Here is a 15,220-nt window from a genome sequence, read left to right as displayed (position 1 = left end):
CAGGTGTGCCCTGCATCCACTGTCTTGGTGTATCTAGAGACTGGCACTCTAAACATATGGGAACAGTGTATTCTGTTGAGTGTGGCACCTACCATCCCGTTGATATCTTCATTACCAGTACCAAGATGTGGGATTTCATTCAAGAAGGAGGAGGCAACACTCTGCAGGGCTTCAGCAGGCCACTGATTGAACCAGTCAATGGTACAGCAGTTCACAAGAGAGGGGAACTGCCTCAAGCGTGCACGGAAGACTTCTCCAAGCGGGCTGAGGGTAAGGCATGCAGAAAAGATGTGTTACAACCAGCTTGAAACACAAGGACAAAATAGCTTTCCTTCTTCCACAGAACTACCCTGAAGTGAGAAGAGAAGTGCAGAGTAAGAGGGACAGGAATATACCCAAGAAGGATGAAAAGGGGAATGAAAGTTCAGGCACTGAGCTGCATGACCTAAGGTACACAGCTCACTCCTTGGAAGTCCTTGGTATATTCTGGAAGTAATAAGATGGTAATAGGGTAATATTTTATGGATCCCCCCCTAGGAAGAAGTACACTTCAGGGGTAAAAAATAAATGTGCTCTGAAGTTTATTTCAAGCAGGTGAGTGCAGAGACCACATCACCAGACTAAAATCACGGCCCTGATTCTTCTATTTGTACTTGCACTGAGAGTGCCTTGTACCTTCTGGTATCCCTCCTGCAAGCAAGCAAGCTGCTTATGGACTATGCACTAGATTCATGAGTAAACATGGTGCAATTGAGCCCCAAATTCAAGCAAGATGTTTTCGTAACAAATGGCTCAATGGTGCATGAAGGAGAAGGAAGCTTGTATTTAATCTGGATAACATATAATCAAATTCTTGAAATTTTCAAACTTCATCTTGAAACAAGCAACATGTAAAAAAAAAAAAAAAAGTATCCAGTCCTGTGGGAAAGTAACCCATACCCATTTTTCTCCCCCTCCTCCAAAGTCTGGGGCTTGGAAATAAAGATTCCGTTACAAAATGACGCAAGGCACAGGAGGAGGAAGGAATAATTAACGTTAAAAGCATGGAGTCCTAGGCCTGAACTGTACCTCATGCACAGGACCATGTGGATATTGCTGCGGACCCGTCCAGTGTATGCAGCCATCAGATTGGCCTTGGTGGGCTGCTGCCCGAGGTCTCGAACAACAGGCTTCATGGCTGTCATGATCTGTTCTTGGTCATCAAGATTGTAAATGTTGGGAACATCACCGGAGTTGAGCAAGTTGTTGATATCTTCTAGGAAGGATTCATTTTTAATCTAAGTAGATGACAGGTAAAAAAAAAAAAAAAAAAAGCACTTTCCTAAGTCAGAAGGCAGTCGTGTCTCACATGCCACGGAGATCATTTCTGCATAAATATAGCCCTCAGCCTCTGCTATAAGAAACCATTTTTGTGATCACTTGGCTCCAGTAAAGCACACTCTGACTCTTGCCCAGCAATTCCAACTGAACAGCCATGTTCATCCATTTCAGGGATGGGGGGGTGTGTCTGAGAACAAACCTCCTCATGTCCCTTTCATTGCCTCCTTACAGATAAATTGAGCTCCCTGCATCACAGTTGACTCTGCAGTCAGACCCCAGATACCTGCTTGCTCCGGGTCTTCGTTCCTCCAGCACAGAACACTTCATTATTAAAATAAAGCTTATCAATGTGGGAGACAAAGTAATTGTAGGGATGTGTCACAGTCCGTGGGACGATCTCCCTCCAGTGCTACACTCACCTCTCCACCTTTGCTAAATCAGAAATACACAGCATCCATCTCCTTGACTAAATGAAGCCTCCCGTGCCCCTCTGCTCCCACATATGCTTCTCACTGCAGGGAAAAGGCTGCAGGAACAAGCAGCATTTGACTGATGCTCCTCTCACTGCTTAGGGCTGTGCCACATGGGAATGGTTCCTATGATAATGAAGGCAGTAAAAAAGCCTATGGGGAACTTAACTGTGAATTCCAGAAGTTGGCCTAGTCATTAGCAAGTTACAGTTTACAGTTACAAGCCAATATAACCCTGAGGAACCAGTAGGTCCTAAATCTACTGGTATCTTTGAAAAGAAAAAGAATCATGTTACTTAGGACTTCTAATATCAGTGACCAACATAGTGCTCAGCTGCAGGTAGCTGCGTCTAAAATATCTGAACCCACCAAACCCTTGTATGGAGCTGAAAGAAGCTTCCTGGAGCAAGAGAACAATCAGCCCACTCACACACCTCTCTACAGTCCCTCCAGCAATAAATGCACCACCTCCAGTTTCCCTGGGGCTTTTTTGTAAGATGATGAATGTAGGCTACTGAAGAAATACAAGTTGTGCGTGGTTTTGTCTCAAACTCCTCAATCCCCTTTAGAGGGATTTACTGAGCTTAGAGATGAGTTTCTGACTACTTTTGAGATGGAATCCACCACGCTAATGCTCCTGTACCTGTGTGTCTACAAACAGGAACGTCTTGGGTAGACTTTGAAGGCCTGCCTTCATCATGATCTTCCTCACGTCATCTCGCCATTCGGTCATGCCATAATTTTTGGACAGTTCGATCTGGAAACACTCATACTCTGACCTAAAAGAAAGAGAAGCCTATGGAGTTACATCCTCTTCTGTCAAACCCAAGTAGGTGTTGTGGACTCAGGGGGAAAGGACTCAGGCAAGTTGTTTTCCTACAATGAGTCCTGAGCACATGCCATGCTTGTCCTTGTGCATGTTCAGCCACCAACACAGGAGCATGTTTTACTCAAAGCAGAGACACCTGAGCTAGCTACAAACCCAGTGTAGAGGTGCATGTTACTGAGCACTAGCTCTTGAGTCATTTGAAGAGTCAGCTGCCAGAAAAATGTGCAACTGGTAGTGGGAAGGGCAGAAAAGCAGGTTCTCTGAATGCAGTCCCCATGGAGCTGCTCCACCATACATGCATAGGTTGGAGTGCATTACTTACATGTGAGATGCCAGTCTGGTGAGGGACTGTCTACCACTTCCTCCAACACCCAGGAGAAGAGCGTTCCCCGGAGCCTGCCGCAGAATCCGGCTGATTCGGCAGATGTGCTGTATTGCATCCATGAAAAGCACAAGCTTCAGCTCTGGGGTGTTGTTTTGATTGTACTCTTCCAGGTAATCCTCAATCACAGCCTTCAGCTGTGGGCAGAAACACTCAATTGTGGCTACCAGATAAAAGCAATAGTGTGTTTGGGGTGGGGGGGGGAGGTGACTGCAGGTCAAGCCTGGATCATGAGAGGGCAGAGCCTCTTGCTCAGCAGGGTCTGGGAGAAGCTCTCCTCCATGCTTTTATAGGAAGTGGCATGGGACTGGGCTGAATTTAGATAGTGGTGGTGGCAGCAGTAGCTGAATAGTGACCTTAAACTAACTCAGGCAAGTGACTAAGGTCTGCTGCTCCAACAGTGCTGTTTGCCTGGAGAAACAGCAGGGTGTAGTTCAAAATAAAATAGCTTATGGTTGCTTGATCCATACTGCTCATGGGCCTCCCTCTGGGATAGTTTCCTCACTCTATAGCTGACCATTGCCTGCTGCTGCTCCCTGTGGTTAGGATCCTGGCTGGAAAGGGCAAGTGCTGGAAGAAAACAACACTGGCTGTAGATGGGTAGAGGAGCACACTCCTCTCCCAGTCCAATTATTCCATCACATGGAACAATTGCAGGAGCAGCTTCTCCTGCCCTTTCCAGGGCTCTCTTCAACAGCACCCTCAGGCCAGAGAAGGAGATGAAGCAAGAAGATATCTGGGATTTGATCCCACTCCCTCAGGAATCTCACTGTGAACTCAGGCAAGCAACACCAGCTGGAATTCATACAGTGCTGGAATCCCTGCCTAGATGCCAAAGTCCTGTGTGCATCAGGGAACTGTGCAGCAGCCTGTAAGTCTGGCTGTCTCAGCGGTGCTCACCTCAGTGGGGGACAGGCCTACCTACTTTGCAAAAGGGATTGGAAAGCTCAGTTAATTACCAGTCCTTGTCACACAGCTATCACAAGAGGAGAGACGACAGGATAATCATCTGTTTCTGATAATGAGTGCAAAACGCACTGCTCATTGCCTTTGCTTAATTACCACTACCGCAGTACTCGCAGTATCTTCTCCAACAGGGAATCTGGCAGTAACATTAATTACTTGTAAAGGTCAATTGTGAAGTCTTTAATGGCAAAAGTAGTATTGTTTGGGGGTAATGTGCCATTTCAGTCCCAAGTGCAGCTCATTTAGGAGATTTGGCATAGCAGGCTGCCTCCAGGATTGAAAAGCAGAGACAGCTTGTTCCACCTCCATTTCCCATTGTGCCAAATACAGCTACTATCCATGTATGGGTTAGGAGTTCACAGGAGACCCCTGGGAAAGGTTGTGGTTCCAGACACCTTCAATTACAGTAGTTCCATCATCACTGTTTTCCTTTGTTTACAAAAGCCTTGGAAGATGTGAACACAGTTCACATCATGATTCCCGGAATCCTTACCTTTTCCTGGCTGTCGACTGCTTTGTATAGTCTGACATTGGCACCTGGCTCCATGAAGTCCCCAAACAGAACTGGCTGGGAGGGGATGACCTCCTCAAAACTGGTGCCAAACTCCTCCATCTTCTTCCTCATTAGATTGTCAAACCAGGTCCGGTCCTCCTCGTTGACCAAGCGATCGCAGAAGACCCGGCAGCTCTCATGGTACCACAGTCTCAGCAGGTCCAGTTTGTCCTGGTAGGAAATCCAGCAAAACAGCCCCCGTGAGAGAAGCAGAGAAGTGTTACGAGCATCACTGCCAGGGAAGCTGGTTCCTGCCCAGCATGTGGCCAGCTCCACTCCTGCTAGAAGGCAGCTGGAGCAGAGAAAGAACTGGGCGGAGGAAGCTGCTTTCCCTTCTCCTCTCAAAATCAAATCCTGTCAAAACAGCTGCTTTGCAGAGGGCTCATTACAGCTTCAGCTAATTCCCCCCTCTATTTGTCCATATGTCGGGCTTTCTTTGAGAGATTTAAATTTTATGTTCTTTGCTCTTATCTTTCCCCAGTTTGATTTAATTTTTACAGTTTTCTTGTGTTTTTTTGGGGGGAAGATCCTTTTATTTGGCTGGTAGCACAGAACTAAATACTTCCTGTGATAAGTCAATCTCTACTGGCCAGGCTGGAGCCAGGGCAAGGTCCTCAGGAGAGTTGAAAGGGCAGAAGCCTCCACTGACACAAGCAGGTAAAAGGGCATCATCTCTGCCCCTGTCTGGTCCCCTGAACGGGTGGGCTGTGCTGTACTGACTCACCTGCTTCCACACCAAGGAAGGGCTGAGGCGAAAGGGGGATCTGTTTCCTACTGGTACCAGACAGCAGCCAAAGTGGGGGCCCACCACATTCACTGAGCAATATCAAAATGCAGCTTCAATAGGAAAATGAAGCCTGCTTGCAGGCCTGTCGACAAGGCCTCAACTGGAACATTTCTGGTCTTTCCCTGGGTGACACAGCTGTGCTGATGGGAGGACTCACCTCGACCTTGCTGGGCTCAGCCATGAGCATGCCCTGGAACACCTTGGAGAGGTCTCTCAGGTTGAAGGTGTAATGAGACTTAGCTGGTGTAGGCAGCAGCTGGGATGTGATGGTCAAATACATCTGGATAGTGGCATCCACCAAGGGCTCGTTCAAGTCTTTGACTGCAACTGCTCCAGCTGCAGAGACAGAGGAAGTTGGAGATGATGCCAGTGTGGTGACTCTGGGCTAAGAAGGTCCTACCAGTGCAAGAAGGTGGCACTGAGCAGCAGAGGTGCTTGGGTTGGAACACACTTTTGTCTGCTTTCTGCTGCAGAGACTGTGAGGGACCTGACCAAACACCTGCTTACTGCAGGGGACAGTTTCCAACGAGTTTCTCAAATAATGTGAACCAGATCACATTACAATGATTCACATCACAATGATTCTGTGATGTAAAAACTTCACACCCTGCAGAGACAGAGGAGACACTGCCAGAAAGACAAGTGATGCCCACCTGAAATACTCCAGACAGGTTTTCCTTCTCCTTCCTTATACTCCCACAGTGGAATCTCAGCTACTTTTAAGCTAGAAGGTGTGAGTGCCCTCTTAGCTAAACCCCCTGCAAATCATTATGCTCAGAAAATGCAAAGCCACTGAGGAATAATTTCTTATGCAATAGTCTGGCAAGATTTAAACACAGCTGCCAGTTTCAGAGCATACTTTTTTTTGCTCAATGAAGTTTGTTACAAACATTCCTTAAGAAGTAGAGCCCCTGTGACACCTCAGCATTTTATACTTTTTTGCATTATTTCCAAAGGTCTTTAATTTCTCTTTAAACCACAGCTAGATGTTTCAGTGTGCCCCTGAGCTCACAGCCAGGTACCGGTGCTTGTGAATATTGCAAGCACCCGGAAAGCTCTGCTTTGCTTCTTTCATAGCTGACTATTCTCACTCCTTTCCACTGGCAGATTTGCAGATGAGGGCAGATTTACAAAGATGATCCTAAATTCCCACTCTGTCAAATACAAGAGGACTCATTTCACTCCAAATGAACCTTTTTTTCTGGGTGGCTGTAGCACCATGCTCAGATCCACCCTGCTCAGCTGTCCACAGGCTGCAGCAGATGGAGAGTAACAGAAGGCTCTGCTTCCACAGAAAGCTGTTGTCTGGACAAGTGTCTGTCTGCTGAAAGCACAGGTAAGCTGTGCCATGCTGTGCCCATCAGCTTGTTCTGTTCACTGTCTCTCTCATCTTTCTGCTCTTACTTACGCACTGGAGTTCTGTAACTTTTCTCTCCTAGGAGTCCATCTAGAAAAAGACAAAAAACCTGAGTTACAGCTTTACCTGCTGAGGTGAAGGATATCTGCATCATTCATCACAAATGAAATCCTCTTTGAAAGGCCCAGGCTATACGATTGATACCTTATGAAACGGTGAAAGCTAAAGCTGAAGTTTGCTGATTCACACCAGCAGAGTTTGGCCCTGAGATTAAACAGTGCATGAGCTCTCTGTTTGCTAAGATTCATACAACACTTTCCCAAAAGCATCTTCAAGTGACTGCAAGTTGCAGCTTCCAACACTTTGATCAGATCATCAGTATTAATCCCTCCCCTTCCAACCTCCATATCAGACTTCCAGCATGAGGACAAGGTGGCAGTTGTCTGCAGGACTTACCCATCCAGCTGCCAAGGATGTTGGAGAAGATAGTCTTCTTGCTGCTGTCATCCATCTCGGTGAAGGAGAGGTAGTTGAAATGGCGAGTGAAGCGTGGAGTGACAGGATTCCTTCCCCCTCCAGGAGGTCCCATGGCACAGACAAAATTAATATCTACCAGATGCTTAAAAGTACCTTGAAGAGTGCAAAATCAGGAATCAATGCTAAGTTGTAGCTGAAAACCCTGGCCACAGATCTCCCCAGCAGGGAGATCTAACACGCCAACTTTTGCCGAGGGTTCTGGGTTCAGGATCTGACTCATACCAATCTGTTTCCGATCGTACCAGCCCTGGTGGTCCATCCACTGCCGCAGCAGCTCGATGGGTGGCTGAGCACCATATTGCTCCAGCATAGGCATGTTCAAGTCATCAATAAAAAAGATGAAGTACCGCCCAACTGGAGGCCCGAACACACCCTTCCGCCTGTAAGGAGAGACCCATGTAAGGACACGGGACAACTCCTATTGCAAAGGTACTCCTATCTTGATCCAAAAGCACTCCTTTTTTCCTCCAGATGTTTCCTGAGTCAACAGTTTCAGCTATTCTTACACTTAATAAACTTCTTTATAAGGGCCTTTATATGGAAAAGATCTGGAGCAATGTTTGAGGCACTGGCTTCTTTCCAAACACAAGTGAAATTTTGTCAAGTTATGCACACTGTCAGTGAATAAATGGGTGCAAATAAAAGCAAAACTTGAGCCCATGAATCTGTTGAAAACTTCAAAGCAGTGGCTAACCAGGGAGGCGAAATGGAAGCTGTTAACTGTGGGGAGTGGGACTGCGGGTGGGCAGCCACATTTTCTCCCTTCATCACTTTCTGTAAGGATCCCACACCAGGGTTTGCAAACACCTGTGCTGTGAAATGTAGTATTTCTGGAATAACTAGAACTGGAGCAACTCTTACAGACCCTCACTAATCCTTCTCACTTTCTTGCCATTATATTAAGCTTTTACTGGCTCTCACAATCCCAGCTCAGATGTGCTGTGTGTTCTATTTGTTATCCACAGCTGTGTGTGCTTGCAGACCCTTCAGGTCTTGGGATGAAAGTAAATGGCCAAGTTGACAGAAACACTGAGCTTAGAGATGCTGCTTTTACACACACAGAAAGGGATCTTGCCTCTTATCCAGTTTGCTGTCAATGAGATCCTGGGTTTGGTTAGCAGAGGTGCGTGCTGAAAACATCAGGAAGTGGGTGATGTATTTGTTAGGCAAGTTCTTCAAAAGCTTGTCCGTAATTGTGAGGGTCTTCCCTGTGCCAGTGGGACCAATGCAGAGAACCTGGAAGCACAATCAGCAATGCAGCATAACACCAGGCAAGTAGTCTGTGTTTCCCAGCACTCTCATATTTGCTGGAGGAAATGCAGGTTACTGCTCACTTAGGAATTAAAAGGTTGGGTTTTTTTCTTCTGTAAGGTCAGCTGCCCAACAGATCTCTTTGGTGTGGATGGAGTCCAACTAGAGAAGCATGAAATCGAACTGTAGAAAACAGGTAGAGGGATGGTGATGGGCTATCTAGCAATTGCTGCATTTTGATTAAACAAATGGGTCTTGACACGCCTTTGGGGCACTGGCACGGTGCCTGGGGACTGAACGGAGAATTCTTAGGGCTTAGGCACAGATTTTGAGCAGAAAAATACAAATCCATGGGAGTGGGAAATAATCTCACAGTGTCAGATAGCTGTTAAGTTCCGACTGCACTGGGAGAGGAAAAGGTTGAATCAAAAATTCAAAGACAGGGCTGGGCACATACTGGCTTATAGTTGGTGAGCAACAGCTCCAGCAGATGCGCCATGCAGACTGTGTTCATTGTGGGCACAATAACATCACAGAAGTTGGTATCTGGAACCATGGTGAACTTCGCTGTAGGGTCCAGCCACACCTCCCAGTGCACCTGAAAGATATGAGTCTGCTTAGAGGGGGCAGTCACATCTATCCCTCACAATCCTGAGGGCAAAAGCTGCCTTTTTGATTCAGCAAAAAGCTTAATTTTGATTAAACATTCTTGTTTGGTTCCCATAAGCCTTTCTTATTTCCCCTTGATGAGAGAATCCTACCGAATCCTCCAGGACTTTGCTGCTTCCTGGTCCCTCCCCCCAGATTACCCATCTTGGAGGTGAAATATTTTACCTCTCTAATGACCTCTTCCTCCACATCCTCTTCAGTACTGCTAAGCCCAGCATCATCTAGTTTATAGTCATAAACCAGTCCTTCTTTTGGGAAAAGTAACTGGATCTGTGAGAAAAAAAGCCATGGTGAACCCGGTTGCCACTCAGCTGAATTCACAGGAGGATCTGAACTACCTCAGGGAAAACTTTGCTAATGGAATGCTGCTCAGGCCAGGGGGGCTCAGGTCTCTCTCAGAACTTCCAGCTCCAGTGGTCCTTTTAAGTTTGAGGCAGACTTAAAGGGAGTAGCCAAGATGCCAAGAGGAAGTCCATCCAAAGCCTCCAGGCACTGAAGGAGCTCTGACCGCTGCCCGTCATTACTAATTCCTCTATAATGAAAAAGGATCTGCTTTTCCTTTGCTCACCTTTTCCTTTGCCATCTTATCTCTGAGCCACGAGCTGAAAGCCATGCGACCTTGGGCATCTCCAGTAGCGCCCACACTCCAGATCAAGGCAAATATAAACCAGGGTTCAATCAGCTCTCCCATACGAGCAGCCTTCTCCCGGGGAATCGTCTTAATTCCCTTAGAACCAGAGACAAGCAGAACAAAAGTTCTCAGCCATGGTTAAGGCACACAAAACCCAGACTCTTCTTAATTTGTTTGTAATTCTATTCAGTTTCTCTGTAGCTTTTTCTAGCCAGCTTTTAACAGGCCTTGTTAATATATTCTGTGGATTAAAATTTGTTGTCTTATTGGTGTACTTGAGAGACTCCCCTTGCTGAACTAAAGTCACTCAACAGGAGCTGGGAGAAGAATTTACTCTTAGGTTTTTAATTTGAAAATTTTCCAGCCTTCTTCAGTGCTAATTCTCAAAGGACCTGCAATCTGAAGTGCATCGCTGCTCAGCTCTGATCTCTGCTTTCCACTTACTCTCCAATTCCCTCTGCTATAAATAAAAGTGAACCTCTGCCCTCCAGCCTGGTAGGCACGGAGCTTATCTTTTGTTTCTTCAGTGGGTAGAGCATAATCCTTCCAGGTTTACCTGTGCTTTGCAGGATGTTGTATTACTTCTGCCCCACAGATGAGCTATAGCATGACCTTTCAGCACCAACATCTTGTTCTCTGGTGACTAACCCTCTGCATGACTTGGTGTCCTTAAGAGTTACAGGCACAAATGACAGTGAAAGGGGTAGCAAAATCCTACCTTTATGGGAATGAAAGGCTGAAACAAACATTCCAGGAGCACGAGTAGGCTCCTTGTGAGGTTACTGTCTGTTGAGGCAATTATCTCCTTCACAGAGCTCCGGACAAAGTCGATGGAGTCCTGTAAGGAAAGGCAGGCACTCAGTGTTACCATCCAGCCCAGCTGTCTTTGGTTTTACCTTCTCTTTCTGGTTTCTCCTTGTCTCCCTCATGCTATGTTTAGCAGGGATAGTGACTGAAAATACTACCATTTCCAACTGTATCCCAAGTATCAATGTTTTGACTGGAGAAAAGCCAGTCAAACCCCTAGGTTCAGTCTTAACCCCAAGAAACCACTGGGCCTGCCTTTTGGTTCTGCACAGCAGTGATGTGCACCTTGTGGCATCACTGTTGTTAAATGATTTGCTCCTTTCACAGCTTTCCTCTGCATCTCCAGGTTACTCATTACAATAATGGCTTAGCAGCAGAGCAGAAATAACAAGACAGGTTCGTACAACTTTCTCCCTGGAGCTGCACATGGGATGATTTTGTTCGGAATCTAATTTTAAAATGAAATAAAATAAACTATAATGACCAATAAGACTAAGACACATCTACAGGGATCAGTGAGTAACCTCTATTAAACCCAGAAAATTCACAGAGCAGTTCGTATGCTAGTAGTCTGAACTGTTCCCACAATGGCATTTAAATCCAGGCCTTGACAAGTCTGTGCTGGTTGATATGCAAGCTGACAAGCTTGAAGCCCTGGAAAGGCTGGAATGGCACGGTAGCTCACCTTGAGGAATCTCTTGAAGAGAGATGCTAGTTTCTGTGAGAAGCGCTGCATGATTTCTGGGATATTTTTCAGCCAGCATTCAACAAAGGGCTCCAGCCCCAAGATGCTGGGTTCCAGGTAAACCATTCCACAGCGGGAGACTGTGGCAGGGGAAGCAACAGCCAGATCCTGGACTTCAAACATCATGGTCATGCTCTGGTGATTGTAAAACAAAAGGAAGGATAAGGACTTGTTCACTTTTGATATGTCTTTCTGCGCCGGGAGGGAGGAGTACAGACAACAGGCAGCAAAAGCCAGAGGGATGAGTTACCTCTGTCATCTTGATGATTTCCCCTGAGCTGAGGCACAGCTTCTTATTGTCATCTAGCACTGTGTTCATGTTCTCAATCCACAGAGCATCAACTGGCCCATCAAACATATACCACTTCCTGGTGGTGTCAGTGGCCACAGTTCCCCGACGCATGAGTGTGGAGAAGATCCCATCTGTCCTGAAAGGTGAGAGGAAGGCAGGGCTTGGCTCATTTTGGTTTTGCTGAAATCAATGGAAAAGTTCCCACCATATAAGGCAGCAGAGCCAGAATCTTACCCTGGTTCATCTGCCCAAGGATACCTGTGCCTCCCTATTTGATGAGCTGCATAAAGGTCCGCTTTGTTCCTTTTTTTTCACTGAGACAAACATCTCAGCCTGAGTGACACCATGAATCAATTTCTTTGGGCATTAGGATCTGGAATTCATGTCATTTAACTATAAAATGTCAAGCTTCCCTTTAACATCTCTGTCCTCAATAAAGAGTAAACAGGCCTTGCCAGCATCCAGTTCAGGCCATAGGCAGGGTATCTGCTCTCTGGAGGTGCCTCTTTTTCTCCACCAAGAATAAAGGCAGAACTAGGTTACAATGATAAATCCTTAATAAAGGGTATGTCCCTACCCTCTTTATAACTGAAGTTCCCCATCCTCAACTGCCTGTGAACTCGGGTGGTGTTGGTGACCAGGAGAACAGACAAAAGGAATGCTGGCTGTTGACAGCAAGAACTTAATCTATACGTAGAAACCTGGAGTGCAATTTCCATTCAGGCTCTGGACAGACTCCACTCCTGCTATTAAATAATTATTTGTTATTTTTATTATGCTAGTGAATTCCAGGGTATTGTTACTGAGATCAAGGGAAAACAGTCTGTTCTAAAGATCAGCTGATTAAAACAGATGGATTTGTCTGTAAATACATTTTACATGGCTGCTGTATTTTTCTTTTTGTCATGTTGATGTGCCTGTGTGCTGCCCTTGGGTAGAGTCACATCATAAATAAAACTGTTGAGCTTAATTGGAACATCTTATAAAATGTCCTTCAGTAAATATACACCAGATTCTAAGTTGGGAAGCTCTGGTCTCAGCATCAGTAATGTTTACTTGCTTGCACTTTTCCTAGAGGTAGTTAGCTTCATATATATTTAGTTTCCCTCACTTTACAGAACCCAATGTTTAGCTTTGCCCCTAAGCAAGTGCTGGCTGACAGGGCCAAAGGGACATTCACACTGCTTCTCACACCTTAGATTCTGGATAAAGTGAGCTGCAAAGTCAACCTCAGGTCACACATGCAAATATAAGTAGTAGGACCTGGCTGCAAAGAGGGCAAATGGGCCACTAGTTCTTGTTTCCAAACCATGCAAGTAAGCAGGAGCCCTGGTAACGGGAATGAAATGCCTCTTTATGCCTGAAAAATCATTCCTCATCATTCAAGGCTACCAGTGCATTTACACAGAACAATTCAAGTGCACAGTGCAGAGGTCGCTTTTCCTCAGAAGCAAAGCAAGTGTTTTTAAGCTGCTGTATCTTAGAGCAGGGGCATGTGCTCCAAAGCTATTGAATTATTGTTATGCAGTTAATGCTGTGAGCTGAGCTGCAGGAACTGTCTGGGCATGTGCTGGCAGACGGGCCAAGCACACAATAAAAGATGTCAGCTTAAATCTCCGTGACTGGCTATTGTAGCTTGGTGAGGATAAGGACTTGATCGCTTCTGGTTTTGCGCCACCACCCTAAATGGTTCTCAGCCTTGAAGAGAAGACGCTCAAGACCAGGAAAGTGTTTTCCGTCTGGAAGGGAGGAAAGAAGGTTTTGTACTTTACCACTCATGCGTTAGCAAGTTGAACTCTCCATAAAGCTGGCCCATTGTGATGGATTTGGGATTCAGTATAAAGTAGTTGACTGCTTCGTAATTCCCACCACTGGCTGCAGGCTGACCTTTCAGTGATGTCATTGCAGCTGCCAGGACTTCATAACTCTGCAAAAGCAGGACAGCCAGAGAGTTAACTGCCATGGCTCCAGGATGACAAATCCTCTTGCTCTCACAGCAACTGCATTCAAAAGGCAGTGAGAAAGGAGACAGAGAGGAGGGTAACATCATAGTAAGAAGATGCCTAGCTGAAACAAAAGCAGAGAAATAAAGCATTTTACATGCAGGGGAGGAGGAAGTTAGATCTCCTGTGCAAGAGGCCTGAAGCACCTCGAGATGTCAAAGCATGTCTCAGCCTTAAAAATCTGCAGCAGAGCTAATAAGCCTCGTTCTAACCTCACAGCTCAAAAAGTGAACCAGTAATATACTTTCCCACGGCTATGAATCAGTACTAATGGGCAGCATCTTTGTGCCCAGACTTCTATCTGAGAGAAGCTGGAAATGTTAGAGTGTGAGTCTTCTGTGCAACTTAAACCCCTGCATCACTAGGTGGGTGATGGTTTGCTGGGGCCAGTGCAGTCTCACCCATACCTTTGTCTTCCCAGAACCCGTTGGTCCCACCAGCATAAGGCCATGACGGACCACAGTGGTCTCATACAGCTGGATGACCTTAGTCACAAAACCTGTAAAGGAAGATGATGCACAGTGGGTCTGGGAGCACATCTCCTTCCTAGGACAGCACACTGGACTGAAAGCCTAGGCCCAGAGGGAGCTTGTGGAGAGCCTTTTCTCTCACCATCTACATCCTTCAGATTCGCTTGGATGCAGGAATTGCGGATGGCTTCTTCCAGGATGCCATAATCAACAGGTGTTTCTTTGATGTTTGGAAATAAATCTGAGACAATACCATTGAAGAGCTTGAGGTCATCCTGCAGGAATTTGGGTACGTTGGCATCCTTGATAGCCCGCAGGCAGATAAGCTCCTGCAAGGAATAAAGAACTCAGGACTTCAGAGATCATTCCTCTCTTACGAGGCCACATTAGTCTATGGCAGTGTGAAGTGCAACCACATTTACCTCATCCATATCAGGATTCTCTCTTTTGAGGTTGCCAGCTGTTGAGATGACAGTCTTCACAGCTCTCATCCCAAAGTCATAGTGGTCCTGGAAAAGGCACAGGGGAAACAATGCCATCAGACACAGAAGCACCACCTAAAAAAGAGGAAACCTATGCATTCTCTCAGTTAGCAGGCAAGAAAAAATGAGAGAGTTATGCCTTCAGAACAACTCCTTCATCCAAGTTTGCTCTCAGGATCTTTTAAACAACTAACTAGTCTTCAGCTGTACAGACTACAAGTGAAGAAGACATGAATAACTGCATGATGAAAAATCCTAGACGGAAGGAAAAGCAGGCAGGGCTGCTTGGCTCAACTGTCCTGACACTGTAATCCTGTCTAGGACTTAAGGTGAATGCAAGTCCAGCCACAGGCACAGAAATGAGAGTCAGAAAGGAGGGAGGAAGATGAATGGGTATGGGTGACCTTTTTGAGATATGCTATCACAAGGCATCAAGAGAACCACTTTGTGCTTAGGCTGAGGAAGCCCCACATTTAAAAAAAACATTCATGGACATTAAGGCATCTACCTGGGAGCTGAGCTGCTCTGACAATAGTTTGAATGTTGTGGTGATCTTCTTTGCAAGGACTTTGGCTTCATTAAACCCAAAGGAGTAGAGTGAGATCTCAGCAATCATGGAGTAATCTGGGACCATCATAGCCACAGGACGAAAGAGAGCCTGAAACATAT

The 15,220-nt window shown here is 46.0% G+C and overlaps 1 protein-coding gene across 3 annotated transcripts in view; it reads right to left on the bottom strand.

Annotated features, from left to right (window-relative positions):
* DNAH1 (dynein axonemal heavy chain 1) overlaps nt 1-15,220 on the bottom strand; it is a 72,107-nt gene that overhangs the window by 19,079 nt on the left and 37,808 nt on the right. For all 3 annotated transcript variants that reach the window (XM_027886193.1, XM_027886196.1, XM_027886195.1), the window contains exons 32-52: nt 15,060-15,209; nt 14,492-14,578; nt 14,212-14,398; nt 14,007-14,098; nt 13,369-13,523; nt 11,555-11,732; nt 11,245-11,439; nt 10,471-10,590; nt 9,690-9,848; nt 9,287-9,391; nt 8,910-9,050; nt 8,277-8,437; nt 7,424-7,581; nt 7,121-7,294; nt 6,716-6,754; nt 5,465-5,643; nt 4,461-4,691; nt 2,942-3,138; nt 2,434-2,569; nt 1,069-1,277; nt 93-264 (exon numbers count right to left, since the gene is read on the bottom strand). In XM_027886193.1, coding sequence (XP_027741994.1) covers nt 93-264; nt 1,069-1,277; nt 2,434-2,569; nt 2,942-3,138; nt 4,461-4,691; nt 5,465-5,643; nt 6,716-6,754; nt 7,121-7,294; nt 7,424-7,581; nt 8,277-8,437; nt 8,910-9,050; nt 9,287-9,391; nt 9,690-9,848; nt 10,471-10,590; nt 11,245-11,439; nt 11,555-11,732; nt 13,369-13,523; nt 14,007-14,098; nt 14,212-14,398; nt 14,492-14,578; nt 15,060-15,209 — 3,225 coding nt within the window. The remainder of the gene's footprint in view (nt 1-92; nt 265-1,068; nt 1,278-2,433; nt 2,570-2,941; nt 3,139-4,460; nt 4,692-5,464; nt 5,644-6,715; nt 6,755-7,120; nt 7,295-7,423; nt 7,582-8,276; nt 8,438-8,909; nt 9,051-9,286; nt 9,392-9,689; nt 9,849-10,470; nt 10,591-11,244; nt 11,440-11,554; nt 11,733-13,368; nt 13,524-14,006; nt 14,099-14,211; nt 14,399-14,491; nt 14,579-15,059; nt 15,210-15,220) is intronic.

Source organism: Empidonax traillii, unplaced genomic scaffold, assembly GCF_003031625.1.
Source record: "Empidonax traillii isolate 1590-97213 ecotype Southwest subspecies unplaced genomic scaffold, ASM303162v1 scaffold182:size1009393, whole genome shotgun sequence".
In the NCBI taxonomy this organism is placed as follows: domain Eukaryota; kingdom Metazoa; phylum Chordata; class Aves; order Passeriformes; family Tyrannidae; genus Empidonax; species Empidonax traillii.
Note: the sequence above shows the minus strand (reverse complement) of the source record. Positions and strands in the feature narration are given on the sequence as shown.